The following is a 26,554-nucleotide window of genomic DNA, read 5'->3' as shown; positions in this document are numbered from 1 at the left end:
GCGATTGGTTCAGCCACTTGTCAGTCATTGTGCGGAGTAACCGCCCCCTCAGGACAGGGGTGCGGGAGTAAGGGCCTGAGGCGTGCGGGGGCCGCAGGGCCGGGATGCGGGGAATTGTAGGGCCTGGAGTGGGGATTGTAGTCGGGGGATAAGGCGGGCATGAAGGTCGAGAGGGGTTGCTGGCCCTGATCTGGGTGTTTGGGTCAGGAGGGGCTGGGCACGCAGGTCCGGGAGTGCGTCAGGGACTGTAGGGCCTGGAGTGGGGTTTGGGGTGTGAGGGAGCACAGGCCCTGTGGTTGGGCTGGATCAGGCCTGTGGGATGGTGGTCTGGGAATGCTGAGGTTGCAGTGGATCAGACGAGGCAGGGCTGGGATGGAGGCAGAGGGCAGTGCAGGGTCCGCCTGGGGGTGAGGCAGTGCAGGGGTGGGGTTTGGGCTGTGGCTGGCTTAGCAGTGGGGCTGGGAGTCAGGACATGTGGGTGAGAGAGGGGCCGGCGGGACTGTGGGTTGAGGGGCTGGGGATGTTGGGGTACACTGAGGAAAGTGCACTGTGCGTGGGAGGACTTGAGGTGTGCCAGGAAAGGGTGAAACCTGCCAGGGAAACAAGCCTTAAGTTCTGCCTGAGGATGGGCACAACATTCATGTTTCAAGATGCAAAGGTAACACCAAATCACTCCACTCTGTCCTTCCGTGAATCCAAGGCTAACATTCCCTGGCACCTCACACTCGGTCTGAGGCTGAAGCAGCACCAAAAGTCTGCCTTTTGATCTTAATCTGATGATTTAGCAGTATTCTGGATGTAAAGAACTGCTGAATTGCCAGAGCCAGTTCCTAAATCACCTTTTTTTCTTGGCAGGAATAAAGCCTTGCCCTGACCCAGCCTTGTTTTGATTATTAGGTCCAGTGGACTGGGTGGCAGCCCAGCCCTGTTGACAGCAGAGTTTGAAGCCAATGAGCAGGGGTTCCATGCTGATGTACATGCTGATTACACCGACAAATGATTCAGGCAAGTCATTTAACTTCCCTGTGTCTGTATGTTCCCATATGTAAAATGGTCATAATAAAAACATCAATGTACATTTTCAGGGTACTTTGCAAGGTTGGTTTAAAGACTCCTATGTCAGCAAAAGCTGTTATTGCAGCAGCCAGAGACAGACACCACTGTATCCTCTGAAGCCATGTCATCATTGTTTCAAACTTTTTTTTTTTTGCCATTGATTCATAGGCAATCCCTTTGTATCACTAAAATCCTCACGTCCAGAGGCTGGAGCTGGTATTTCTGAGTAGGTGATGGGGGGGGAGGGAGTGGGGTTACTGCAGCTTTATAATAAAAAAGGGAGAGCATTACACCACCAGCATCTTAAACATAAATATGGAAACGTTAATTTAGAATCAATTTTGGGATGTTTCAGACTGTAAAGTTCTTTTAACTAGATCTCTGTTGAGGACAGAGGAGCACTTTATGGGACTGTAAATTTCATGCAAACAGTCTCTGTGAAATACAGATTCCCCCTCCACACGAGCTGTTCTCTCAGTATCAATCATATGCCTTGTAAGTAATGTTTCACAAATATTCTGTAAATCACAGGAAAATGCTTGCAATAATGTGAAATATGACTTTCACTTGACTGTTTCAGCAGAGGCTCCTAACAGGCCATTCTCCTGTCAGCACTAACATTTGTTATGGCTAATAACATTTTCAATCACAACTATTTTGGGAAAATGGATTTATTTTAAACCTGCTTCCCTGCAAAGGAGGTCCTGAAAACGCCCTGCCAAGGACACAGATGCCTTAAAGAACACAGACCATTAATTCCCAAAATAAATTTCATCTCATCTTAATTCTTAAGCACTGTTTCTTAGCTAGTTTTTTGAATACTTTACTTGTTTGTTTTTAGGCACTGAGATACATGTTCACGTCTTAGTTGTTGTTCTCAGTCTGGTTCAGATAAGAGAAGTAGAAAGTTACTTTGGAGCAGGTATCTTTGGGATATTTTTTAACTGATTTGAAATTTTGCTCCAGATACTAGGAGAAAGGGCTTAAGAACTTTGTAGTTAGAAAATTGGTAATCTTGATGATTTGTATTAAATTGAAAGAAACTTCTTATTCTGAAACAGAAAGATTTTATGTCATTTTAACTCTTTTTCTCAATAAACCACACTTAAATAAACCCTAAAATGGTGCTTTTGTTAGGAAGGAAGTCCAAGAAGTACATTAGACAAGGTGTGAATTCCTCCCTTATCTTTAGGCATGTTGATACAGCTTGGTGGAGGATAAGGCACCTTGTGACCTTATCCCTCTTTCTGCATCTGTGTGTGGGCACAGATCTTGGTGTTTAATGGTGAGGCTCCTTGAGACTGGGCAGTGTCCTCCAGCCAAAGATGTGCACAGCTGTGGGATTGCCACACAAATGGAGAGCTTAGTCCCTGACATTCCAGCTCCCTTACTAAGTGCACCTTCACATTTGCCAAGCTGCACTAGAGAATATCATACTGAGCCAAAAGTGCAACAAAGGCACTTGGAAAAATGTAGATTTCTCTGTTTAACACCTGTGGGAAGAAATCGAAGGAATTGCAGAGAAGGGATGTTTCTGGAGCTTTTGTCTTCTTGCTTATGGCTCTTATCATTTTAGCTTTCCTTAGATTGTTTAAAAACATGCCAGGAAAACTATATAGGGAAAAGATGGAGCAAATGTCTGTCATGCTAAAGAGTGCCAAAGCCTTTTCCAACTGCCAAGGCCAGGCAAGTGTACCTGGGGTGGATGTGGGCCCAGTCCAAATGGCTGTCGTTCCAGCACGTGAGTGAGGGCTGTGCTGCTGTGCTAACAGCCATTTATAGCCCCCTTGACCCTGTCACTCCCATAAATCCATACCTATTTCTGCTCTCATTTCACTCTATTTATTCCCTGGCAGGTCAGATATGAGATGCAGTGTTCATATCATGAGACTAGTGAGAAACAGGACTGGGGTAATGGGTAACATCAAAATGACTTTATTAGCAGAGCAGAGAAGAGAGCTCCTGTGGTGAAACCACCTGCCCAGGAAAATAATCTCAAGTCTGTCAGAGATGCATTGTGCAGCTTCAGACATATCAGGATCTCTCTTTTTGATGTTTTCCTATCTATGAAATGACTATAAGAGAAAATGAGATTAAATGCATACTAGGTGCTTTAAAATTATTTGCCAGAGTTTTTAAATGTGATTCTAGTGGTAATTCATTAGCACAGTCTTTTTTCACAGACCTTTTTAAACTTCTTTCTCATTTTTCTCTAGGTAGAAGAGATCATGACGTCTATCAAAGAGCAGGAAGCCATTAGCCATCATGGTTTGCTTGCAGGAATGGGATAGTGCTCACAAAGTTGCTCAAAGCTGCGTCCTGAACAGCTTCATTAAAGCATTCCCAGAACCAGAGCTGGAGCTGGAGTTCCAGAGAGCCAGCTTGTTTCTGGCTCACCTAACAGTGTGGCTCAGGATGCTGCATCTGTTTCCTTGGACAGCTGGAGGTGCTGTGTGGTAGTGAAATGGAGAGGATGGGCAAGTTCTCTACTGAAAATTTGTTTAAAGAATAAGCTTTTGTACAGATCCACGTCCAGCCACATTCTGCAGGTTTAAAAAACAACCTGGCTATTGAAAGATGGAACTGAAGGGAAAGCCATGCAACCCATCTCTCGGGAACCTAGATTTAGTGGGTTTTCTCATATTTGGATGAGTGTGCTGCCTCTGCCTGCCTGTAAGAGGACAGTCCATGCTCTTCTGCAGAGACAGTATCCAGTTCAGACCTCTAGCCACTGCAGTGAGATGTGAGGTGATGGCTCCCAGGACATGGCATGCTGGCAGAGGAAGATGGGCTCCAAGGCAAGTGGCATTTCTGGCCTTGTTCCCCTTATTCTTGCAGCCTTGCAGCCACAGATACCTTACTGAATTTCTGGAGATTGGAGGTGTCTTGATTCTTCTGGAAATACTGGAGCTGAACCACCTGAAAGAAGAGAACATAAAGAGAGTCTGTAAAGCTGCTGTTGCTCATTGGACACACTGGCAGGGAGTATAAGGAGCCCATTTGTGAAAGCTATGATACTCAGCATATTAATTTGTGCCTCATCCTGATTCAGGCGAGGATGTTCTCCATGACCTCTGGCCCCTGGGGCTGCTTGCTGCATTGAGCCATTCAATGCAGCAAGCATTCTTCCCTCTGCCTGCTGATGGCAGATTCAGCAGTGCTGCTCTGGATGGAAGGAGTTCAGAGTGTCAGCTATTGTTGAGAGGTTGCATTTCATCCCCCTTCTTTTTTTAACAAGTTCATTTCCTCACAGTCATTTTGGTGCGATATTGCTGCGATTGTGCTCAGCACACCTGGAGGTCCAGAACAAAGGTAGGATCTGTCTAGCCACACTGGGCGGTGTGGGGCTAGCCTGGGCAAGTGTGCCAGGGGCGAAGGGCAGGAACAGGAGGTGTAGGTCGAGCGCCCCTGCGGCTCCGATCCTGCCTGGCTGCGACCGAGGCGGGGCCGGGCGTCTTCCTAGTACTCCGGGTAATTTGCATACCCAGGGTGCACCGCGCGGCGGTGCCGCAGACGCGGTGAAGTTCGGGCCGCCGCTCCCCGGAACCGCTGGTTCGGTGCAAGGCCGGGCTGTGTCCGCTGCGGCGGGAACGGGACGGGGCAGCAGAGGGTGGAACCTGGCGGCAGGAGGGGTCGCTGTATGTTCGGAAGGGACAGCCATTGAGCGGTACCTGCCGAGGAGGACGCCATAGCATACTCTGGTTTCTCTTCAGATCGTATAAATCTTTCGCCTTTTACTAAAGATTTCCGTGGAGAGGAACAGGCACGAGTGTCGAGAAATTTTTTGAGGCTCCACTTCGGTGGAGCTATCCCTACTATTGTTAAAAATAGATTTAAAGTTATAGCTCTCTTGGGAGGATTATATTTGCAATGTAGCATACAATTGCGCTGTGACTGCGGTGTTCTAGGACTGAAATCGCTGCCTGTTTCGGCCCGCCTCCCGGCAGTACTAAGCTGGTGTTTACGGGTCCATCTCCGCCGCTCCCACCGCCGCGGGGGCGGCCACCTCACACCACCCGTGTCTGGTCAGAGGATTCGCGTGAGGAGGCGGGGCTCGGGCGATGGAGCGGAGCGGCTGCGTGCCGGCGGTTCGGACTCCGGGAGAAGCGACAGCTGGGGACCTGGCCGGCAGCCCCGGGCAGCCAGCCCCGCCCAGGGGGATAGGGGTGGTGTCGCCGGCCGGCCGAGCTCAGCACCGTGCGGGGGCCCCTACCGCAAGGCCCCTCGCTGTCGAGCTCCGGTCCGTGGCGGAGGCGTACGGTGACCTTTCTCAGAGCCGACTTTTTGCCTCTGCGCGGTGCTGCCCGTGGCTTCGATGCGAGCAAATGCGAGCGCCGCGGGGTCTTTGTCCACTCCCGCTATCTTCGGCCCCAGCTGCCCGCTCCGCTTCCCCCGCCCCGGCAGGAGGACAGGAAGCACCGGGCTTGGTCGGGGGGGGCCCCCTCCTCCGTTTGGTGTGATCAGCATCCCCGGGATGGAGTGCAGGCAGCGCCGGGATGGCCCCGCCGAGCGCCGCCGCTCCGAGCCGGCGTGGCCCGGGGCACGGGCCAGCCGGGCTGTGGTACCGGCGAGGGGCCGTGCCGAGCCGGGTGAGGCGCCGGAAGGAGTGGGGAGTCGGAAGCGGAATGGAGTGAGGGTTGCCGTGTCCTTATGAGGCAGCAGCGGGGAGTGGGCGTATGTGCGGGCCTAAGCAGGGTCATGCACTGGTTTCGCTCTTCAGGCCCTGTAAATCTTTCGCCTTTTACTAAAGATTTCCGTAGAGAGGAACAAGCACGAGTCATAAGAAAATGTTTGTGGCTCCATTACGGTGGAGCTAACCATTTATGGTTAAAGAAAGAGCGAATGCTGAACGTTCTTCGGGGTGGGTTGCCGGTAATGAATTGAAGCAGTGAGGATACAAGGATCCCCTGGCGGTTCGGACCTTGGGAATAATGGATCTGCTGCAGCACCGATGTCAGCAAAACCAACTCGCCCCGCCCACCCACCGCCGGCTCCGCCCACCCACCGCCGGCTCCGCCCACCCACCGCCGGCTCCGCCCACCCACCGCCGGCTCCGCCTACTCACCGCCGGCGCCCCTTTAGCGGGCTGATTTGCATACCCAGGGTGCCCCGCGGTCCCGCCGGTGCGGCCGCTGCCCCGCTCGGTTGCGGGGGTGCCCGGTGTGTGCGACCCGCGGGGCCGCGTCGGCCGGGGGGACGGGTCCGCGCAGGGCGAGCCCGCTGAGGTCACCCTCACTTGGTAGGAGCAGACGCTGGCTATGTTGAAGAGGAAGTTGGCAGTTCCCCCCTTGTTTCTCTTCAGATCGTATAAGTCTTTCGCCTTTTATTAAAGACTTCCGTGGAGATAAACAGGCACGAGTGTCAAAAAATTGTTTGAGGCTCTGCTTCAGTGAAGCTATCTTTTTTCGGTCAAAGATAGAATCAAAAGTACTGCTACTCAACGCAGACAGTCCCGTTTCCATAGTAGTTCTAATAGCTTGTTGTATGTTTGCCCTATGAGTTGATTAGTAAATGAATGAGCACAGGCCAGGGCCCCCGGGTGACCTTCCATCATCACCTGCAAGGCATAAGTGTCACCTTCAGAGGTAGGAGATGTGCAGGGTGCCGTCCCTTGAGGCAGGGGGTGCAGCAGCAAGGGCTGCCTGGGCCTAGCTGTGATTGCCTACAGCATTAATGCTACTATGCAGGCCTCCAGAGATGTGCTGAGGTCTGCTGGGTGAGGATGGTGAATGCTCCCAGGGCTGGGTATTCCCTGTCCCAGCTCAGCAGTGCAGCCACAGTAGCCCAGGCTGCCTGAGCTGTGGCATGTGCATAGATAATTATATGTAGCCACAGTGTTTCCTGAAAATCTTCATCCATCCTCTTTTCATGCTAGCAGTTTAACTCCACCTCTAACATCCTAGAAGTGTTTCAAAGCGTCATTCTCTCCTTCCTGATGGTCCACGTACACACAGAGCCACACTCTGGCTGAAAAAGTATGTTCCACAGGCAGCTGCCACAAGAGCCATTGGGTGAGAAACTGGAGCAGAATCTACAGAACCATAAAAAGAACCTCAGACAAGTGGCATCCTTGCAGAAGAAAATGACTGGGACATGTTCCTGCCAGGAAAGATTCACCCATTCACCTCTGGCACCCGTCTCTGCTAGGTATCCCAGCTCTGTCAAGTCTCCAGCCTAAGCTCATTTGAGACAGGTGTGTTCAGGAATGAGGCAGAGTCACTGCCTGCAGGTAGAGGTGCTCAGACCCTCCTTGCTACTGCCACTGGAGCTAGCTTGAAGTTTTATTTATAGGGAGATGTGAAATCTGCACCAGCTTTGTGTATTGGCACTCTTGATGGGTGGGCCTGGAAGCAATGTGTATCCGACAGAGGGCTGAAAGGTGCTGAATTGCTTATGGCTACTGTATTCTCCACACAGCTGGGAGCCAGAGCCAGCAGTGAAACACCCTTTTATAACATTAGCCCACTGGAAAATCTCATGCCTATGATAGACTACACAATCCTTAATGGAATTCAGCCATTGGCACTAAAATTGGTTTATTCAGTATGAAGTTCCTGCAGCGTCCACAAGATAGTGCTGTCAGAACATCTTTTCTGCAAAAGCAGATGACAGAAAATGCTGTGCGGATAGGGAGGCAAACCTGAGGAGTTTTCCAGCACAAGTAAGGGTGGTAATGTTTGAGACCTGGGATTTTTATGGTCACACAAGAAACGTGCCAGACTAATATACACCACAAAGCTCCTGCTGCTGATTAAACAGGTGGTTCTCAGCAAGCCTCAATGTTAAATGATTGGTAATCAATGCACAGCTGAACATTTCTTGTTTATTTTGGGACTGCTTTGTCTGTTAGTACTACTAGGGCAGGACAGGAACACAGTATTTTCCATTGGGATTACACCAAGAGGCACAGACTCAGGCCACTGTATGGTTCTTCCCCCACCTAGGGTGAGCTGATGGCCTCCAGATCAGGTCTCTAACTCCTAAGGCAGATATAGGGAAAAATAAGCAATGTTAGATCCACAGAGGGAAGGTAGTGGGCAATACTTTGTTCCTTGCATGGGGAAAGGCTGGATAATCCAAGAGTACTAACACCTGAAGTGGAACAGGATTGTCTCACTTTTGTCCAGACATAGTAGAGCATAAAAGCTCTTTTACTCTGGCTGGCCATCTTAGTATGATGCAGGCAGAGCCCAGGTCCAAGTCAGCTTTCGCAGTTCAGAAAGCCTCAGAGTGCTCAGCCCTCCCTCTGCTCCCAGAACCTAAACTGTTGAGCACAAAGAGCCCCAGCAATAGAGGAGGATCGGGCCTGGGTTGAAGCATCCCTTCTTTAAGTGCTTGTGACTAATGTTTGCTCACATCCCTCAAAGATCCCTAACTCTTTTGCTGTTTTTTCCAGGCCAGCCCTGAAACGGAGCACACAATTGATCCAGTCCAGGCTGAATAACTGGCCTCCAACATAGTTGGCATCTTCAGACACACAGCAAGGATGGCAGGTGCAGAGCTGGGAGGGCCTTGTCACTTAAATTACACCCTTAACTATCAGAGGAAGAAGGTAGCTGTAAGAAAAGATGGAGTAATGGTAGAAGCATCCTTTTGTGATCTGATGTTTGCACAGCTGTATCCCATGCTCCTGAACCTAGAGCTCACACAACTATTTTGTGCTGAACTGAGCTGAATAAGTAAGAAAGAGCAGGCTCCAGCACATGCCTTACAACTGTTCCTCCTCTAACCTGCTTTTCTCCAGAGGAAGGGTCTGCAGGGCAGTCTGGGCCCAGGCTGTACACAAGGGCCATGGCAGCAGACAGCTACACCTAAGCCAGCTTCCCCCCTGTTAGGGGATCCCAGCAGCATCTCAAAATTAAGAGACAAAACATATTTTGAGTGATTCTTATGTAAACATTATGAGTATAAACGCTGCAAAAAGAAAATCCAAGAAATCAGCCTCCCTACCAACAATCAGCCAGTCTTTAGAAGCTATTAAACTTCACAAAAATCAGCAAGAAATATTTTTGTAGGACAGATAAGATAATGAGGGCCAAGAACATTTATTTATTCAACGTCTGTAATGACTAAGGTCTCTGCCAGCTGATCTGCTTGCTGGCTTGCTCCTCCAGTTGCAGGGCAGTCGCCAGGGCATCCAGTGTTTCTGTAAAGAAAGGAAAGAGCAACATGGTGACTGATCTGGAAGCTGAACTGTCCAGCCCAGCTGTCACTCTCAGCAGACCTCAGAGCTATGCAGGACTGGATGCTCAAACCCCCACAGGTATGCTGGTGTTACTTTCAGGTGTTTGGAAAAGCGTTAGTGACAGTGCTAGTCAGATAGAGGCTCTAACATACCTCTGACACTGAGGAAACTCCTTGAGCTGTCCTCTATGAAGTATTTAGCTCTGCTCACAAAGGTCTCGAGATCATAGTCGGGTTTCTCTGTGACTCCCAAGAGGTAGTCAAGTTCAGAAGTCATTCTCTGTATTTACAGGGATAACAGTGATGAGAAGTGGACTGTCTGGGAAAAAAGTCATACTTCTTCAAATATGGGAGTCTAATCAATATGGCTGAGCTTCTATAGACCAGGAGTAGTCAGTGCTCATTAGCAAGTAGAGGTTGCTACTATTTGGAGGGGAAAGGGACCTGGAAAAAGCACTGGAATGCCTCACTTTAACCAGTTGGGACAGAAAATACAGGAAAAAGTTGGCAGTGAGGAAAAAGTAACCCCACTAGTACATTATCTTGGCTTGCTGCTTCCCCAGTAGCACATGGCTACAAAAGCAAGCTGCTACCGACATAGAGAAGGTGGCCTGGGCTGGGTTTGCTGCTTCCCCATACCTGTCTCAGTTCTCTGAGCTGTTCTACAACCTTCTCCTCCCGTTCACTGATTTGAATCATAACCTCTCGATAGCTGCACGTGTGAGGAGAGAGTTCTTCCTCTTCAATCTTGGAGCGCTGAAAGAAACAGTCCAGGTAAGAACAGCAAGTTGTTCCCAGCTTGGAGTTCAGTTTAGCCCACTGCACACACATACACCGAGTTGAAGACCTGGGCCTTCTGTACTGGTCTCAGTCTCCTCAGTCTCCATCTGACTCTGAGTTTCACTACCTCCATCATGAGGGCTGAGCTCTTTCACTCTGCAAGAAGAAGATTGGTCAATCAAATTCATCTTCCACCAGTTTCTTGGCTACAGTATCACAAAATAGCTACTACAATCAACTAGTGCTCAGCAAGAAACAATCAATCAGTTTCATTTTAAAAGTTGCACAAATACCATCCCCAGAACAGGCTTATGTGGGCAGAAACCCCTAAAGACTGTGGGAGGGAAAGCCAGGAGATGTTTGTGTTAAGGAAACTTTCCTGTCTGGGCATCCAGGAGCCACTCTGGCAGTTACACTCGCATCATTTGAGATGGGACTGAAATCCCTTCACAGTGGGGAGTACATGCACCTTGTACAGAGTCCCTTAGGTCTGTGTGTGTGACTATGCTACAGCAAACGTACTATGAAGGTTGCTGTGCTAGATTCTTAAGTATGTTAAGAATTTGTAACAAAGTTAGGCCTGTAAGTGAGCTACTATTGTGCTTACAGTAAATTCAATAGACTCCTATGTTAAATTATTTAAATTAGGCTATGGATTAAGTGCAGTTAAAATCTTCAGGCCTAAGCTGTTGGTCAAGTCCAGGGCTATGTTTCACAAGGGGGTTACATAAACCTTGTGACTCAAGAGGAGGGTGTCCCTTAGTCCTTTCCATCTTTACCCTTTCTTTTTCTATCATTACCCCTTTTTCCTTTCTTCAGGCTTCCAGGTAGATAATTTTAAGTTGATTCTGGTCAATTTTCTTCTCTGTGGGCTTTAACCACCTAGTAAGTAGTAGAGCAAACTTTGCCAACAAACTTAGTCTTTCATTTAATTTTAAACCTGCTTTTGCTGCTACCTTTGCCAGTGGTTCTCCGAGTGAGCTAAAACACTCACTTGTGACACGCAATCTCGGCACACCCTTACGGATGGATCACAAAGTAATACAAAAAGTAAAGGGCATGGAGGTAACCATTCAGGACAGGGAAAACTCCCTACAAGAACCAGGGCAGTCTGAAGTCTAGCATGAGAGGAGATTCCTTTGAGGGAAGGAGACATTACTCGTGGTTTTACATCATCTATAGTATGTGTCAGACAAAACATCCAGGTTAGTTTCATATGACAGCTCTGAGATACTTTGCTCCTAACAACCATCCTCCAGGTTGCCAATACAAACAATACAAGAGAACTTGAGGTTCCAAAAGCCAAAGTAAAGGCAGCTAAAACACCTTTTACAGTAAGATTAGAATCCCCAGGTCTGAAAGGCCATTACCTGTCAGCGTATCTCAGTGTGTTTAAGGTGTGCTCACACGAACTCATGCCTGGAGAAATCATTGCTATCTGCAAACACAAAAGAAACCTTGGTGACTCCTATCTGACTTTTGCTCCTACAGAGCTCACCACACAGCTGGGACATTTGAGGACAAAAGGCTGGAGTTGAGACAGCCAAGTCTGCTTTTCTTTATGGGTTCTGTGGGACATGCCAGCATCCCTGTATCCAGCTTTCCACTGTCTCTGTGTGCACCTGCTGTGCTTCACCATCCACAGAAAGCAAAGCCCTTTGAGAGCACACCAAGCTCTCTTGCAGATCCACTGTATTAAAAAGACTTCTACAGCCCTGCTTCTACGGGAGCTGGGTATAGCTCACCAATTTATTATCTTACCACGGACAAGTTTCCGTGAAGAAAATGTTAGGTGGGTTTTGTTGTTTGTTTGTTTTTAACAAGATCAAAAGCTTTTCTACTTAGAAACCCCCCTTGCTCTAGAGGAACATGCAGCTATTTGGTCAAATTATAGAACCTAAGCATTGTGCTTGACACGTGCATACTCACCATGCAGGTCCTTGAGTTTGCTCCTATGAAAGAGTCCCTTAGCACCTGTGTCAGCTTGCTCTCCCGAAAAGGGGTATGAGACTTGTTCTGCCCTAAAGCTCGGATGCACTCCTACAAAAAGACAAGTCTTGTGAATGCAGCATAGGCATCTCTTCAAACAGCTCTGCAAGCTCTCAACCACCAACTGCTGGTAAACCCAGCAGGCTGAAGAACGGTCACATGTATTGCTCTAAGTTCTTCACAGTCTTTAATAAAATATACTCCAGGTATCCAACTGTCACAGGACAGTAGGTGTAGCCATCCTATGTCACAAAACCCACTCTAAAAAAAATGCTGACTTGAATAAAGCTTGAAATAACTATACCAGTGTCTGGCCTGACAAGACTGCACTACTTTCCTGGAAACATTCTAAATCGAAGTGTACTCTATTTTTAGGTTGCTCACATTCTAAACTAGTACTTTTTTGGTTGTTTTTTCCTTTACTGGAAAGAAACAGAAGAGACAACACCAGAGTTGAACAGAACCCACATGTGGTCTATTGCTCTGCTCCAGCTCCTGTAGCTCACCTTCAAAGCCAACAAGCTCTTATTGATTTCAGCTCCTTCCATCCGTGTCTGCCGATCAGCACTAGATGTGTCTGCACCCCTTTCATTTCCTGCCAGATCCACCAAGGAAAATTTGCCAATCATTTGTCCTCTTCGGCGCAGTATGATTTGGAAGCAGGCATGTGACCTTGAAGAGCTGGCATTTGCAGGAGTTTGCCCAGATGTTCTACAGCAAAGATACAAACAAGCCTTAGGAATGTGTCACAGAAGACAGTAAGTCCTGACAGCACTAGGTAAGACCTGTAGCCATGCAATTAACCTCCTAGGGTTTATCCCACACATTAATACTTTAAGTTTGTGTGAATTGTGGAATTTCTTCTGAAATGAGAGCACAGAACTACTTGTGAAAAATACGAACCTGCAGTCTGGATCTAGGAATTTAAGACTATTTAAGCTGCCTGTCTCAACTCAGCCAGCCTACATTGGAATGCCTTTCTGAGTCCTAAAGCCTCACATGCACTTGAGCTAGAAGTCACACCTTCAGCACACCACATGTCATTTTCCTAATGCATCTGCCATTATACAGTAAGCTCAGCCAAGCTCCCCACTAAACAGCATTAGCTGTGCTAGCACATTACACTAATGGTAAATCCCCTTCTCCAGCCAAGCTGGCTTGGCACTTCACCTCTACTGTGCAGCTGCACCTGCCCCATCACTGCAAGGCATAAAGTGACATCTTTCAATTTAAATCACCTTGCGACCTTCACTATCATTGATTCCCTGGGAATGCTGGCAGGTTCACTGTTCCACCCTTATCTCTACTACTGAGGAAAAAGGAGGGAGTAGCCTGAAATGTAAAAACAGTTCAGGACTAAATCGCCAGCCAAAGAAGGATGCACAGAATGCTGAATAAGCTTTCAGGATGAGCATATTTGCCCACAGTGCAGAACAGAAGCCAAGGAGCTCTCATTTGCCTATGAACGTTTCCACAGCAGTTGTAACTTCACTGAAGCAGATAACACTTGGTAATCCAGATTTTGGCTCCCAATTAAAGAGACCAGTGTGATGGCAGAGCTGCCCCTACCACAGCCTTTTCTGCCAGGATGATGTGCCAAGCCTACAGCTGTCCCTTGGCACCTGTTTCCAAGGATTCTTTAGACAAGATTCCTGAACAACGTGCAGTATTTTTGTTGCCATTGGAATAGCTCACCTGGCCTGCAATGAAGCCAAACCATTTTTGCAACCATGGTTCATACCAGCTGCTGTTCTTTGATCTTGCAAGCCCACAGAGATTACTCGTATTCATGTAAATTAGCTGATACTTCTTAGAAAGCACCAAGGCAGCCATCTCCTCACGTGAATGGTTTCTCTTATTGGAGTTCCATGAAGACATACGAATGAGGAGCCCTGACATTTTCTATGGAAGGCAGGCTGAACCCATCCCTTCTAGTTCCTTTGTTGTGCAACCACTTCCTGGTATTCATGCAGAGGTGCTGCTCAGTGCCCTTACTGGAGAACAACAAGCTTCCATTTAAATCTCAAAGCACCAGCCACAGGCATATGTTTTTCTAAACCTGGACATACAACAGGACGTGATTCCTCTTACAGGTTTTAAGTCACCAAACCTGCAGGCACTGCCAACTGTGATCATTTTGATGACATCCTCGGCACAGCCAACTGGTTTTTCTTGGAGACCAACAACCTGGACCTGTTGCTTGCCATCCTCCAGGACTCGAAGCTTGGCCTTCTTATTCAACAGGTCAAACACCTATATTTAGGCAAAAAAGATCGAGGCAAACCTGAACAAGGACTCCTTGCAAGTATTTTTTTCTGTCTTCCTACAAAGCTATATAGAAACAGCATCTTTAACATGGACTTGAATTCAATTCCAAACACAACAAGAAAAACAGAATACATAGAACTATAGAAAGTATTACGTTTTACTAAGCTACTTATGAAATATTCAACCAAAGAAATCAGGTCGAGATTTAAAAATAAAAAGGTCTTACTTTTCCATTGTATATTTCAAAGAAAGTCACATAGACTTCCAGATTCTGGCTCCTGTATCTGGGCTGGTTTAGGAGGAGGAAGACATCTTGTGCTAGTGAGGAAAGACAGAAGTTTAGTTAGCTAGTTTAAAACATATCCTAGTTGCTACTTGATCTACTTTCAAACACTGCACAGCTATAAGGCAGTGTCTAGCACTAAGTGACAGTCATCCAAACAAATGCTAACAATCAGTGCTGTGCTACCATCTGGAGAAGAGTTTCAGCAGCATTCTTACCCAGGGACTGAAAACAGGGAAATACAGGAGTTTCAACTGCTAATACCCACAGACAACAATCCTTGCTGCTCTGAAGGCACACTGGGATCCACTATTGTTTTGGACAGGCTTGAAAAAGTCGCGTATTTGTGTTTCAAGTGCAAAAAGTCTAGAAAACAAACATCCTTAAACGTCTGCATTGCTGAGGTTTGGAGACAGTATACTTGTCTCCAGTGCAGATTTTCATTAGGCTCCAGACTTTGAGCTGAAAAAGCAAAGACTCCTTCAGGAGTCTTAATTATTTCTCATAATTATTTCTTAGATCTGCCAATAGTTGTTCCTGGTTCAGCTGTCTTGCTGCTGACTAGGTTCACACTGGGTATTTCTAAAGGGAAGGTAAAGGTCAAGGTTTCATGGTACTTTCCAGACATTATATCAAGGACAGGCTTCTAAGCATCCGTTTTCTGAAATAATTTTGGACGTGCTAGGTTTTTTTTTGCATTTAAGGCTTATAGGACAAAACACAGTAACACAATACATACATCCTTTTGCATAACAAGTTTTATATCACAGATGGGTAGAGAGTTGTGTTGTACTCATACGTCTGAGTCAAAACCAAAGCAGAAAAATCAAAATTAAATGGTTCTGCCCAGCAAACACCTAATTAGAAATGGGTCATCTCTTTGTATCAGAAACAAGTATCTTCTGGCGAGTTCAGTATGGATGTTAACACTTACAGGCTAGAGGAAAAATATTTCGTGAAATGAATGAAAAAATACTCACACCTCCTGCAAACACCAGCTCTTATTATTAAAAACACAAATACTTTATGCATCTTCTACCAGACATGTTTAAAATAACCATACAAAACCAGACCTAGTTAAGAAAAACCAGCATTAATTTTGGTATCTATATAGAAGAATCAACTTACAGGCAAAAGCATACAGGCCCTTTGAGGCATTCTGGGTTCTCCCGGAGAAGTCTCCGCCCATAGTCTGCAAAGAGGAAAGGCCAGAGGTCAGGCCGTGGCACCAACAAGTCAGCCTATCTGTTCTTAGTTCCAAAAACAGGCTAGGAAGTTACCATAGATAATCCCCAACGCCAACAGGATTACAGGAACAAAATTAGTGCAAAATTAGTTTGCAGATTCCCTATCAGTTCAGAAAGATCCGGCCTACACAAAGCAGTGCACCTGTAAGGCTTGGAGGTGCAGAGTCAAAGCAGTTGTTCCTCCAAGGAAACTGCTTTAACAGTGCAACCAAACAGCCTCTAGTCAGAAGAGACAAACCTTTGTTTGTTAGGATCTAGGTTGAATAACATTTCTGCAGCTACTTGAAAAAGTTAACACGACACAAAATACAAATTTAGAGCAGACAATACCTTTAACTCCTTTGGCCAAAGGGTCTTTTATCGTAACAAAATTTTCAGTCAGTGCTATCCTAGTGACTTGCTTTACCGCTGTTTTTTAAATAACAGCTCAATCTCATGACACATTCTCAATCTACCAGAGTTTAATATGCAGCACTCCAGCCTCAAGGTACAGCTGCTCTCCCTGCACTGGTCCTGCCCTAGGACTAGGAAGGGAAAGTAACTTCACCTATGATTTTAGTGCATCACAGCTGTATCCCTGCAATGCTGCTCAGGTAAGCAGGTTTCTCTACCCTTTCCAGTGCAATGAAGGCAAACTGCTATAAAGCTCCAACTTGTTGTCTGGAAAATATCCACAGCTCAGTACATACCACTAAAGACAGGAGGTGCTAGCCTAGAACTCGGCTGTGACACTGATCAACGGCAATGACTGTCTGATTAGCCAAAGCAGTGCGTCAGCCCAGGCCAGTGCAGATCACTGTGGTTTGAGGTAAATGCTTCTTGTGGAACAGGAGAGCACATTGCACTCTACTATCATGCTGTGAACATTCTTCCCCATAGTTCCCAGAAGAAAGTTAAAGACAACACGGCTGCTGAAAATTTAGAGCAAGCTTTCTCTTTTGAGACAAAACAATTTTCACAACTCTTGAAGCTGCAACTGCTAGACTGGAAGCAGTGGTTAGAGAACAAACACACTAACTCGCCCAACTTCACAATACCAGATCACTTAAATATTTACATTTGCCGAATTCTTTGGAATGCCTCCAAGTTCAAAGCACAGGATAGACTGTAGGCTTTGTCTCAGATGTAGGCTAATAGCCCCACTTTACAGACAGGACTTAAACAACAACAGGCATTTGAGGCAAGGAATAGCCATGACTAAAACTGACATATCAGGACATTCTAAATCTCTGACAAATCCAGGCTTTCTTTTTTCTAAAGAGAAAAAAAAAATCTTTTTCTGTTTCTAATTCTTCCTTTTATTCCAAAAAGATTCAGGAAAAATCTTTTGAAAAGTCAGTACGATTTTCCTCACAACCCCCAAGGAAACCCACTAGTACAGAAAGCTACAGAAAATGAGTTAACATCTTACAGAGTATTAGCTTTAAGACAATAAAACCAAGATCCAAACTTCTTCCATGATCTTACTCATGCTCAACATCAGGGAGCTTTGAAATATCTTATCAAAGCTAGAAAATTTGCAACCTTAAGAAAAACTCACATGTGTCTTGCCACTGCCTGTCTGGCCATACGCAAAGCATGTTGCCTTCCCACCCTCAAAGATGGTCTCTACAAGAGGTCTAGCAGTGAATCTGAATATTCAAAAGATGAAAAATAGTTAAGGCAAATATTTCATACGCTGCTTCATCATCATCAGTATTAATAAGAAAAGAAGCTAAAAGAAGGCAAATCCTTAGGCTATCAGCAAGGCTATGCTAAAAATAAACCTTAGACTTTGCAGTCCTTCGGCTTCCTCCAAAAAGGATTCTAATACTTATTTCAAGTAACAGTTTCTTTAAGCTTCGATGCCATCTAGCCATAGCTCCATGCTTTTATCTGAAAGTCATTTCTAGTGAGCAGCAAGCATTACCTGTATACCATTTCATTTGAAGAAGTTTCATCAAATGAAAAGTCAAATCTAAATGTCTGGGTTTCAAGGTATTTTTTTAGGTCCACTTTCTGCTTTGGCTCATGCACCATCAGGACAGACTTGCTCGGAACAGTAACCACATCACATTCCTTTTTTTGAAGTTCTGTTGACAGAAAAGACCCTCAGTTTTAACAAAACTAAACAAAGTCAAGCTGTTCAAGGTAGAGCTGTTTGGTCAGTACACTCACCATGCCTATTGAGAGGGCGCTTTCTCACACAGACACAAATCCTGTGCTCTTCTATCTAAAAAAAGAGTAAGAAAATAAGTAGTTATTTCCCAATCACACTCACTCTTTATTAGAGAGCTCTGATGCTCCCTCACATCCATTTCTCTATATGCTGATCAGTTGCTTCTGTGCCAACCCATTCCTGCAGGGATGTCAGTCTTAAAGTGCATTCAGTGCAAAAGCAACGCTACAAATAATTTACCTTTATGCAGCATTCTCCAACATACAAGGTGTAAAATGCTGACCAGCAAAATTTACGGTACCAATACTGCAGTTATGGTCACATAATCAATCAGACAAATTAATATTTTCATTTACCCTAGAGTTTTTGGTGACCTGGAGTTCTTTACTGAGGTAGCAAGTTGAGCTATTTGTGCAGCACAGTTACACATCAGATGAGTTGGGAAGTGCACACCCCATTTGGTGAGACAGAAGGCAAAGGTAACAAGCTCTTGTCCTGTCACACAGTGATATGTACACCGGGTTTTTTAATGGCTGAGGGTACTGACCAAGCCAGGGTTCTCTAGTTTTCAATCTCTACTTTTGTTCCTCCACTTTTTGACCTATTTTAAATTGCTTAACATATTACTTGCTTATATCAACATGCTCTGTAATAGGTCAACAGACCATTTTAAATTATACCTGTTCCTGCAACAATGGCTGTGCCACTTACAATCTGGTCACACATCATTGCACGATAACTGTTGAACCACAGGCTCACTAGTGACACGTGCAAAGCGAACAAGACAGCTTAGCCCTAAACAGGGAAGGCAAGTGACTTCACAGATACCACCAACTTCTTCAAACTCACAACATGCTCAGAGAATTTCCAAGGCGCAGTGATGCACCAACAGCTTGATGCCAACATTTTCAGTAAAAAATAGAGAAGTCTGTCTACAGGCTGCAGTTAGTAACCTCAGTATTTACTTACTGGATCACTTATAGATATTGGCTGGCAGTTTAAAGTTGCTCTGAATTCCTTGATCATACGTGCAAACTCCCAGTTTGGACAGGTGCTGTCAAACTCCTGCATGGAAAAACCATGGATGTGAATGTAATTGATCCGTTGCAGAAAAAAAAAGGCCTCAGAGCCTATTACACAACCAGCTGCATGCAATTCAAAGCATTTTACAAGATTCACAGCTTTCTGAACCAGACTCAATCCCTCTTTATGCACATCTAAGAACAAGACCTGTCCAAAATCTGCTTTGGTATCAACTACTGTACTACAGTGTCCTATAGAATTTCCCCTTATAAGTGTATTGTAGAGTACTCTACCTGCGCTTTTTTTAGCCTGATTTCACTGATTTGAGCTCTCCTTTCTTCTCTCTTGCTCCTCATTTTCTCCATCTCTTTCACAATATTAGATCTTCTTTGAACTAGATAAAAGAAAACAGTTCCTCGGATTAAAATTTCATACTAGGTTTTAAGCACAAGACAAATGCTTCCACTTTTCCAGCTCACAGACTAGCTCATACAGGAAGCTATCATCTTCAGAAGGATGGCCATTAAGTTTGCAGCACTTCCTTCCCAACCAAATCTAACTATCACAGAAACTGCCTCAGAAGTCACACTACCACCCTAAAGCAAAGGCAGCATTTCTGAGGCAATACCACTCTAACAGAATGACACACCTGTAATAAAAAATTATCAAGATATTCTGCCTTGCTGCCAAAGTCACCTTTTTCAAAGCTTTAGTCTCTGAGTATACAAAGCAGCAATCACATAGTGATTCACTGCTGACGGATGAGTCAGTGTTTATTCCACTGCTCCTTGGTACCTGGGGTCTCTGAAGAGCTTGTTCTAGCAGCAGGCAGATGATTTTCTGTATTTCCATTTACACTTGACAGTGAGGCTTCTGGACCACAGCCCAGCCTGCGAGCCCTGGTTTGGCCAGCTGCAGAAAGAAGCCAGACCAAAATCAATAATTAGATTGCAAAGATCAAGAATAATTTTGGCATTCGTAAAGCCTCATTGATTACAGGTATTTCTTGACTCCTGCGGGAGGAGAGAGAACTATCTAAAACCTGTAGTAAAGTTTACCTGCAAGTAAACTTTTAAATCTTTTGCCAGTCATCAACTTGTATGCAATGCTGCAAATCAAGGCCAAACCAACTAGACAAGAAGTCAATATAAAGCCTCTTATTTCAGTGTTTTTATAGAACTTAACATGCAAGGCATGCCCTCAGCTATTCATAGGGTAGCCTAGTAAAAGAAATAACTACAATTTTATAATTCAAGGAGGCTCAAGTTCTTGTTTTAATCAACCACTATAGGTAAAACTACTATCAGTATAGTTCCAGGGTGTGTTGTCAGCAGGGTTAAGGAGCTTCTCTTCCTACTCTAGCCCATGAATTCCATTTTGTGCAGTTAAGCAGATACCACATCCACCCAACATGCCCAACCGTAGCTCTCTGCCTAAGAAAGTATATCATTATGCACAACATTATTTTTAAATTCCTTTGGAAAACACTTCAGGTAGGAGCCCTGGATATTTGGTCTCTCCTTTTATCTGTGAAAGAGTTCAGGTTGCTCTCCCACTGGGATTTGCAGTTTGAATAACTAAAGGCACACAAAGTGAAAACTGTTCCACAATAAGAATTCACTGGGATGTTTCTCCACTCACCAGGGAGCGACGAATACCTTCCGGTTTGCAAAGGAGCGCAGGGATCTACTGTCATCTCCTCTTCCAATACACAACGGAGGCTGCACTGGGATTCTGGGATAGCAGAGATCCTGGAACGGCCACGCACAGCTTTGGAAACAGCAACCCAGGGACACTCAGACACTTGCAATTCATCAATTGCTCACAGGGTACAGAGCAGTGGAGAACAAGGTGTGGTTAAAAGGATCTTTTCCATTAGCAAAGTGCAGGACAAAGCAATGCATGGGGGTGTAAGGGATCAGTAAAACCCACCACTAGAGAAAAGCAAAGAGTTCATTCCAGATTTGCAGTTCCAGTGAATTACTTTCAGACTCCACTAAGAATTCACATAAGGATATGGCAGTTCTAGCACCTTAACACTTAATACCTAGGAAGGAAGAAGTTTCAAGTTAGAGAACCACTAAATCCTCTGAAACTTCACACTTGCAAGGCTGTATGCATTAACTCTTTGATGGTGGCAAGGGTATGGCAGCCTGGCAACTGGCCATCGGCAGCACTGTGCCCACTGTGCCCCATGAGGGCACCCACATAAAGGCTGCGTGTGGTGCACAGTAGGCTGGAGGCTCCATGGCACCACATTCAGCTAAACGACCCTGTATAACCACAACAGTAAATCTTTGGAAGAGGTCCCTTTGTAGGCAGTCTCCATTTTCATGTGCCAAGGTATTTCTTCCACTGAGATCAAGTCCTTTACAAAACTTCCTAGGGGAAGGATTGGAATGTTGACCTCAATAGATTTGTTATAAAAAGCAAATCTGATATGAAAAAGAAGTGTGACACACAAGCTAGAACTCCCTTCACCTCTCATGACCAGCAAAGTATTAGAATTTATCCAGAATGAATCACTATTATTTTTAAAGGATCCGTTGGAGACCAAGGGTTCATGTCAATTCTGAATCAAATTCCCTTAGAACTATACCCAAAATTCATTGCTCCTGCTAACTCTTTACCTTGTATCTTCTGCTCATGAGCAGAGGCATTAGATGTGACTGCTGCAATTTTAGAAACAAAAAGCATGAGTTTCATTATACTCAGAGAGGGCATTTCATTCCATCTTCTCTTGTCCCACATGCCCAGACCTGATCTCATCTCACCACTCAGCAGCACTGTTACTATAAATGCGGTGCTTCTGTACAGGCAGATTAACTGGAGGACTCACTCCATGTAAATGGGTTTGATTCAAGTGATTCTTGTATGTGAGGATATTCAGCATCCTCAAAAATGCCTATCGATTTGTGGGACTGAGACAACATCTCCTTCTTAATAATCTATTTCTTAATTCTGAAAGCACTGCTTCTGCTTCTTTCCCTTTCCGAATAGATGGAGACACACCTGCTGATCTCCTTTAATTTGTTTAGTCTAAGAACAAGTCTGAAGCCAGTGTTAGCTTTCTAATTACTGCAGTGCAGAGTTTGCAACAGGACTGATACTCTGACACTCCTGGGCTTTAGCTAGTTATAACAACAGACATTATTGGATCAATACTGAAAACGCTGCTTCTCTCAAGCTCTGAGCAGGTCTTAGAGCCAAGAGTGTGCCAGTACAACAGGCAACAGATATTTTAAATATGCAGTTAGAATCTCTACTTCAGGAGAGCTGTGACCTCTGCAAGGACATCTTTCCATCAACCAGTGACTGGATTAACACACCTTGTGTTTTCCAGCTGGCTATCCAGTTCTATTAACAGACCTATACGTAGACAGTAATGACTTTACCGCATCATTTTGCTTGTCGGTTTATGGAGTTCCCTGAATCTGAGAAAGATCAGAATACTCTAGTATAAATCAAATTCTTACAATTAGGGTTCTTGGACAACTGCTGCCTCTCTGATGCCAAGGAATTTGTACCATTGTCTTCTGAGACCAGCCTCCCCGTCTTGCATTACATGCAACAGAAGAGGCCAGACAAGCCCAGGTGTTTTGTTGATAGCTCAGCTGAATAAAGAAACACATGTTTTGGCTAACTATGCACTAAGAGAATCATTAAATTAGTCATCATTCAACCTCAGCATCACTCACTGTATTACAAATAAACCAGTAATGCTGCCATTTGCAATTCAAAAAGCCTAAAGAGTCAGCTAAAAAAGCTAAGAGAAGGTAGAAAATAGGCATTTTCTAACTCCTGACACCTCAGGAAGAACAATTTCTTAGCAATCCCACACTGACCTCTCTATCTACGCTTCTTCTGGCTTTGTTGCTTCAAGTTTGCCTGCTTTTCCTTGTTTGCATTTTGTTTTCACGCAGCTTCAAGTAACTATGTATGATTTTAGAAATTAATATCTTTGTTTACACTCTTCTCCTCTGGGAGGAGGAAGATGAGTGATGGTGATGTTACCAATGAAGTCAAAGAGGTGGCTACCTGTGTAGCCAATCTTCGGCCTGTCTGTAAAATTGTATATAATATGGTGTCAGAAAAAATAAAGTAGAAGGTTTCCTGCTTGACCTCCTGCTGGCTGCTTCATCCTTTCGTGCTCCTAACAGCAGCCGCACGTGTGACCCTCCGTCACAAGGCTTTGCTCAACACATTGTACTGACATGCAATCAGGGAGCTGGGCACATCAGCTGGAACTTAGTCTGCCTGCTCTGAAATGTCTCGAAGCATTAAAGCTCCACTATTGTCTAGGGAGACTGCTTGATGAGGAGACACACATTTGTCACCACTATTTCTTCTTATCCCTTCCACTCTTATTCTGACACTTTTAATCTTAATAATTGCCACTTCCGTTGTTTGTGGCATTTTCAAAGCTCCATACAGAACTTTAAAACTCACTAGAACAGCAACTACCTTGAGACATTTAAAGCAGGAAATAACTACAGCAATAGTGCAGAAGAGGAGAACCTATCAACAAACCCCAGCTCACAGGAACAGGACAGCAACCTGTTAGGAGAGTTCCTGCCCTCAGGAGTCCAAAACATTGGAATGAGACAGTATCCTCTTTGTTAGCACGGCCTGAATAAGCAGCCTTAACGATGCACTAAAGGACAATATTATACAATGAAAGACCAGCAAAATCCCACAAGGGTATAGCCGAGGGAAAAAAAAAAAAATGCAAAACATTTTCTCACCTTCCCGTGGAGCAGGAATTTTTGAAAGGGTTGTTCTACATTTCTGTTCTGAAAAATAAGGAATGCTGTAAGCAGCAGACACCTAGCACTGCTCTTAGGGCAACATCGACACAGCAAGAATTTCTGACTAAAGCCTAACTCTTAGACAGAAAAGACAATTTAGAGATCTCAAGCTTTAAGACTGAGAGTATGATATATAACAGGACCAATGCCATCAGTACCTTAGAAGAAATTAAACTACTTTAAAGCACTTACCTGCAAAGCTACATTGTCTTGCAAAGGAGCATTCTCTTTCACATCAGCAGGAGGTAGTTCAAATAATTCAGGGTTTATTGCAACTACAGCATTAATATCAACCTGGAAGAACAAAGGCAGGATTTTACATAGTAGAATACTGCTGCTACCACTTAGGGATTATTTTTTACCAAACTGGAATTTCAGGGAAGGCAAACAAACTCGACCCACTGCCTGCCAAATGTTATATTAAAATGCTTGGAAAAGCAAACCAGTAGTTCCTATTCCATTTGAACGATCTGGTACATCTAAATACACCAGACAAAACTTGGCTGGTTAAGCCATTTACCCTCATCTGCCAAACACCACCACAGCTCTGCAGGTGCCATAGAGCACTTCTGAAGAGAAGGCAAAGCCCATTTGACAACCCCTGCTCTAATCTCCCACTGCTAATCTTAGTAAATCTCAGCAGCTCTATGACTTCTGTGATAGGAGAGCATTAAGTGTTTATTGTGTGACTGTACTTACCAAATACACGTCCAAGAGCGCTTAGGCTTGGGAAATGAAGGGTTCAGCATTTAATCCATAACTTAATTCACCTGCATCTTCACTTGCGGCTGCAAATGATTTCACCTGGCCAGCTATCACTTCCTGACGGACCCTTATGTGAAATCATAAGCCTGCCTTCACCTCATCATGGGGCATCATGGCAAAGGCAGGGACAGGGCAGGCTTGAGCACAATAACACAACTCAGTTTTCTATTCTGTCTTTCAAAACTATCCCTGCTAAAGGAATTAAAAGCACCTGTACATAAAAATTCCAGCAGCTTGCAACTAGAATTCATCTAACAAGGCAACACAACCACCACCAGGAAGTTACTGAGTTCTCAATTAGCTTTGGAACTATTTAAATCACAGTCCATGAAAACAGATGAAAGCAACTACATGAACCTCTCTTAAAATGTGAAATATCACTTTCTAGCATAAGAAAGTAATCTTTGAAGTCTAATTTATTGGAATTGGTTAGCAGCTAATTGGAAGGTGAATTAGCTTAGAAACGGTATGCGGACAACATAAGTGTGTGTAAGCACATGCACAGCTTATATGCATAAGCACGTAAGAAAATTGCTGGATTTTAAGTACCGTTCTAAAGATTTTAACATCTTACATATACATACAATTTAGCTAAGAATTAAATTTGAAACTGTACATTTTTTATATTTGAATGCAGCAGGCACGTGCACAGAGTAAGATTTGGTTTCAAACAACCAAATTGGCAACTTTTAAGATTTTCACTGAAATCCACAGTGTCGCCACGTTTCTAGAGACACCAGAAGGACAAGTGCCTTGGTGAGTCCAGGCTTTTTAAGTGTCAGAATTTCAGCGCACATCGCCTTCAAATGCCCCAGACTCACCACTCTCCTATCTCACGGCTGTATTTATTTCATATTGGTGCAGAGACTTAGGAATTCAAACCCGGCCCTGTTAACATGCACCTTATTAGTAGCAGATTTTAAGGAAAGCCTAAAAGGTCATAGCATAAGGCACGGAAAGCCAACAAACAGCCCACAGAGCCAGGAAAAACGAGAAATCTTGAGACATTCGGCATCAAGTCATCAGTGTGAAGAGATCCACACCATCCTTGATCCCTCTGAAAGGCAAAGGGTGCAGCTTTGGCACTGCAGCTCTCACACCTTACCATAGCACATCTAGAGTGTTGCTTTCGTTCCGTATAAACCAGGAGAGCACGGAGCGAGCCGCCAGCAGCGCAGACAAGCGGGGGCGCACCCAGCGGGGCAGAAGAGCTGGGCCACTCCTGACCAGCCTCAGGCTTCCCAGGGCCCATCCCGCCGGGGCCCGAGGGCGTTGGAGCAGCCGGGGAAGGAAGGGCCCGCGAGCAGCCGTCACTCACCTCCTTGCCTTGGTAGCGCCACCCTCCACACCACTCCACGGTCACGCAGGACTGCTCCACATTCACGAACTTCACCGTTGCCTTGTGGATTAAGCCTGGAAAAAGGCCGGCGTTGAGCCCAAAGCCGGCCGCCACACCCGCCCGGACTCCCGCGGGTGGGGGGAGGCGGTGGCCAGGACCCTGCAGACTCCCCATTCCCTACTCCTCACCGTTGCTCCGCAGGATGTTGATAGCGGCGCCGGGATGGACGTTCCGGTAGAGGCGGGAATCCATGGCGCGGACACAGGGATACGAGCAGCAGCGAAACACCCGCCCGGCAAGCGCCGCCGGTTTAAACCCCGCGCGCCGGCGTGCCGCGGGGGCTGCCGGGAGTCCCCGTGGGACTACATCTCCCGGCAGGCCAGGCGGTGCGGCGTACGCGAGGGTCTGTCGGGAGATGTAGTCCTAGGGAGCAGGCAGGACCGCTGCTCTGGGGAAGGGAGGTCGGCCCTGCTCCGCGTAAGTGCGGCTGGGGGCGGGCGGAGGCACTGCTCCCGAGAGCAGCCGCGGGGTGCTCCAGCCGCGCTCGGCACCGGTGAAATGTGGAGGTAACGGAGCAGATCCTCCAACGCAGGAGAGTTATTGTCAGCATACAACGACAACGAAGTGCTTTTCAGATTTAACGTTTTCCCCGGA

At 45.6% G+C, this 26,554-nt stretch overlaps 1 protein-coding gene and 3 non-coding genes across 4 annotated transcripts; 3 read left to right on the top strand and 1 right to left on the bottom strand.

Annotated features, from left to right (window-relative positions):
• The first annotated feature begins 4,749 nt into the window (after nucleotides 1-4,749).
• LOC136365272 (U5 spliceosomal RNA) lies at nucleotides 4,750-4,864 on the top strand. The gene has a single exon (XR_010744327.1). It is a non-coding gene; the product is annotated as a U5 spliceosomal RNA (small nuclear RNA).
• An 890-nt stretch (nucleotides 4,865-5,754) lies between these two features.
• On the top strand, nucleotides 5,755-5,870 carry LOC136365276 (U5 spliceosomal RNA). Its single transcript, XR_010744331.1, has one exon. It is a non-coding gene; the product is annotated as a U5 spliceosomal RNA (small nuclear RNA).
• Nucleotides 5,871-6,338: 468 nt separating this feature from the next.
• On the top strand, nucleotides 6,339-6,453 carry LOC136365277 (U5 spliceosomal RNA). The gene has a single exon (XR_010744332.1). It is a non-coding gene; the product is annotated as a U5 spliceosomal RNA (small nuclear RNA).
• Nucleotides 6,454-9,116: 2,663 nt separating this feature from the next.
• On the bottom strand, nucleotides 9,117-26,422 carry KIF2C (kinesin family member 2C). Its single transcript, XM_066324993.1, has 22 exons — nucleotides 26,089-26,422; nucleotides 25,880-25,974; nucleotides 23,985-24,090; nucleotides 23,734-23,781; nucleotides 21,619-21,666; nucleotides 20,630-20,758; nucleotides 19,784-19,900; nucleotides 19,282-19,382; nucleotides 18,935-19,030; nucleotides 17,965-18,019; nucleotides 17,717-17,879; nucleotides 17,348-17,438; nucleotides 15,689-15,752; nucleotides 14,504-14,595; nucleotides 14,120-14,262; nucleotides 12,516-12,720; nucleotides 11,950-12,060; nucleotides 11,391-11,458; nucleotides 10,074-10,176; nucleotides 9,880-9,996; nucleotides 9,394-9,520; nucleotides 9,117-9,202 (listed from the first exon to the last, which is right to left on the bottom strand). Exons 1-22 carry the CDS (start codon nucleotides 26,150-26,152, stop codon nucleotides 9,126-9,128), a joined length of 2,220 nt encoding a protein of 739 aa, XP_066181090.1. The 5' UTR covers nucleotides 26,153-26,422; the 3' UTR covers nucleotides 9,117-9,125.
• Nucleotides 26,423-26,554: the final 132 nt, after the last annotated feature.

This window comes from Sylvia atricapilla, chromosome 9, assembly GCF_009819655.1.
Source record: "Sylvia atricapilla isolate bSylAtr1 chromosome 9, bSylAtr1.pri, whole genome shotgun sequence".
NCBI lineage: Eukaryota > Metazoa > Chordata > Aves > Passeriformes > Sylviidae > Sylvia > Sylvia atricapilla.
Note: the sequence above shows the minus strand (reverse complement) of the source record. Positions and strands in the feature narration are given on the sequence as shown.

What these genes read in the sequence shown, in the direction of transcription:
- KIF2C (XM_066324993.1), bottom strand. Translation starts at nt 26,152, where the DNA reads ATGGATTCCCGCCTCTACCGGAACGTCCATCCCGGCGCCGCTATCAAC. An exon ending in CAGGCAGTGGCAAGACACAT is followed by an intron (nt 15,753 to 17,347) that starts GTGAGTTTTTCT and finishes TCCTCTTTGCAG; the next exon opens with ACTATGGGCGGAGACTTCTC. An exon ending in TTGAAATATACAATGGAAAA is followed by an intron (nt 14,263 to 14,503) that starts GTAAGACCTTTT and finishes GCCTAAATATAG; the next exon opens with GTGTTTGACCTGTTGAATAA.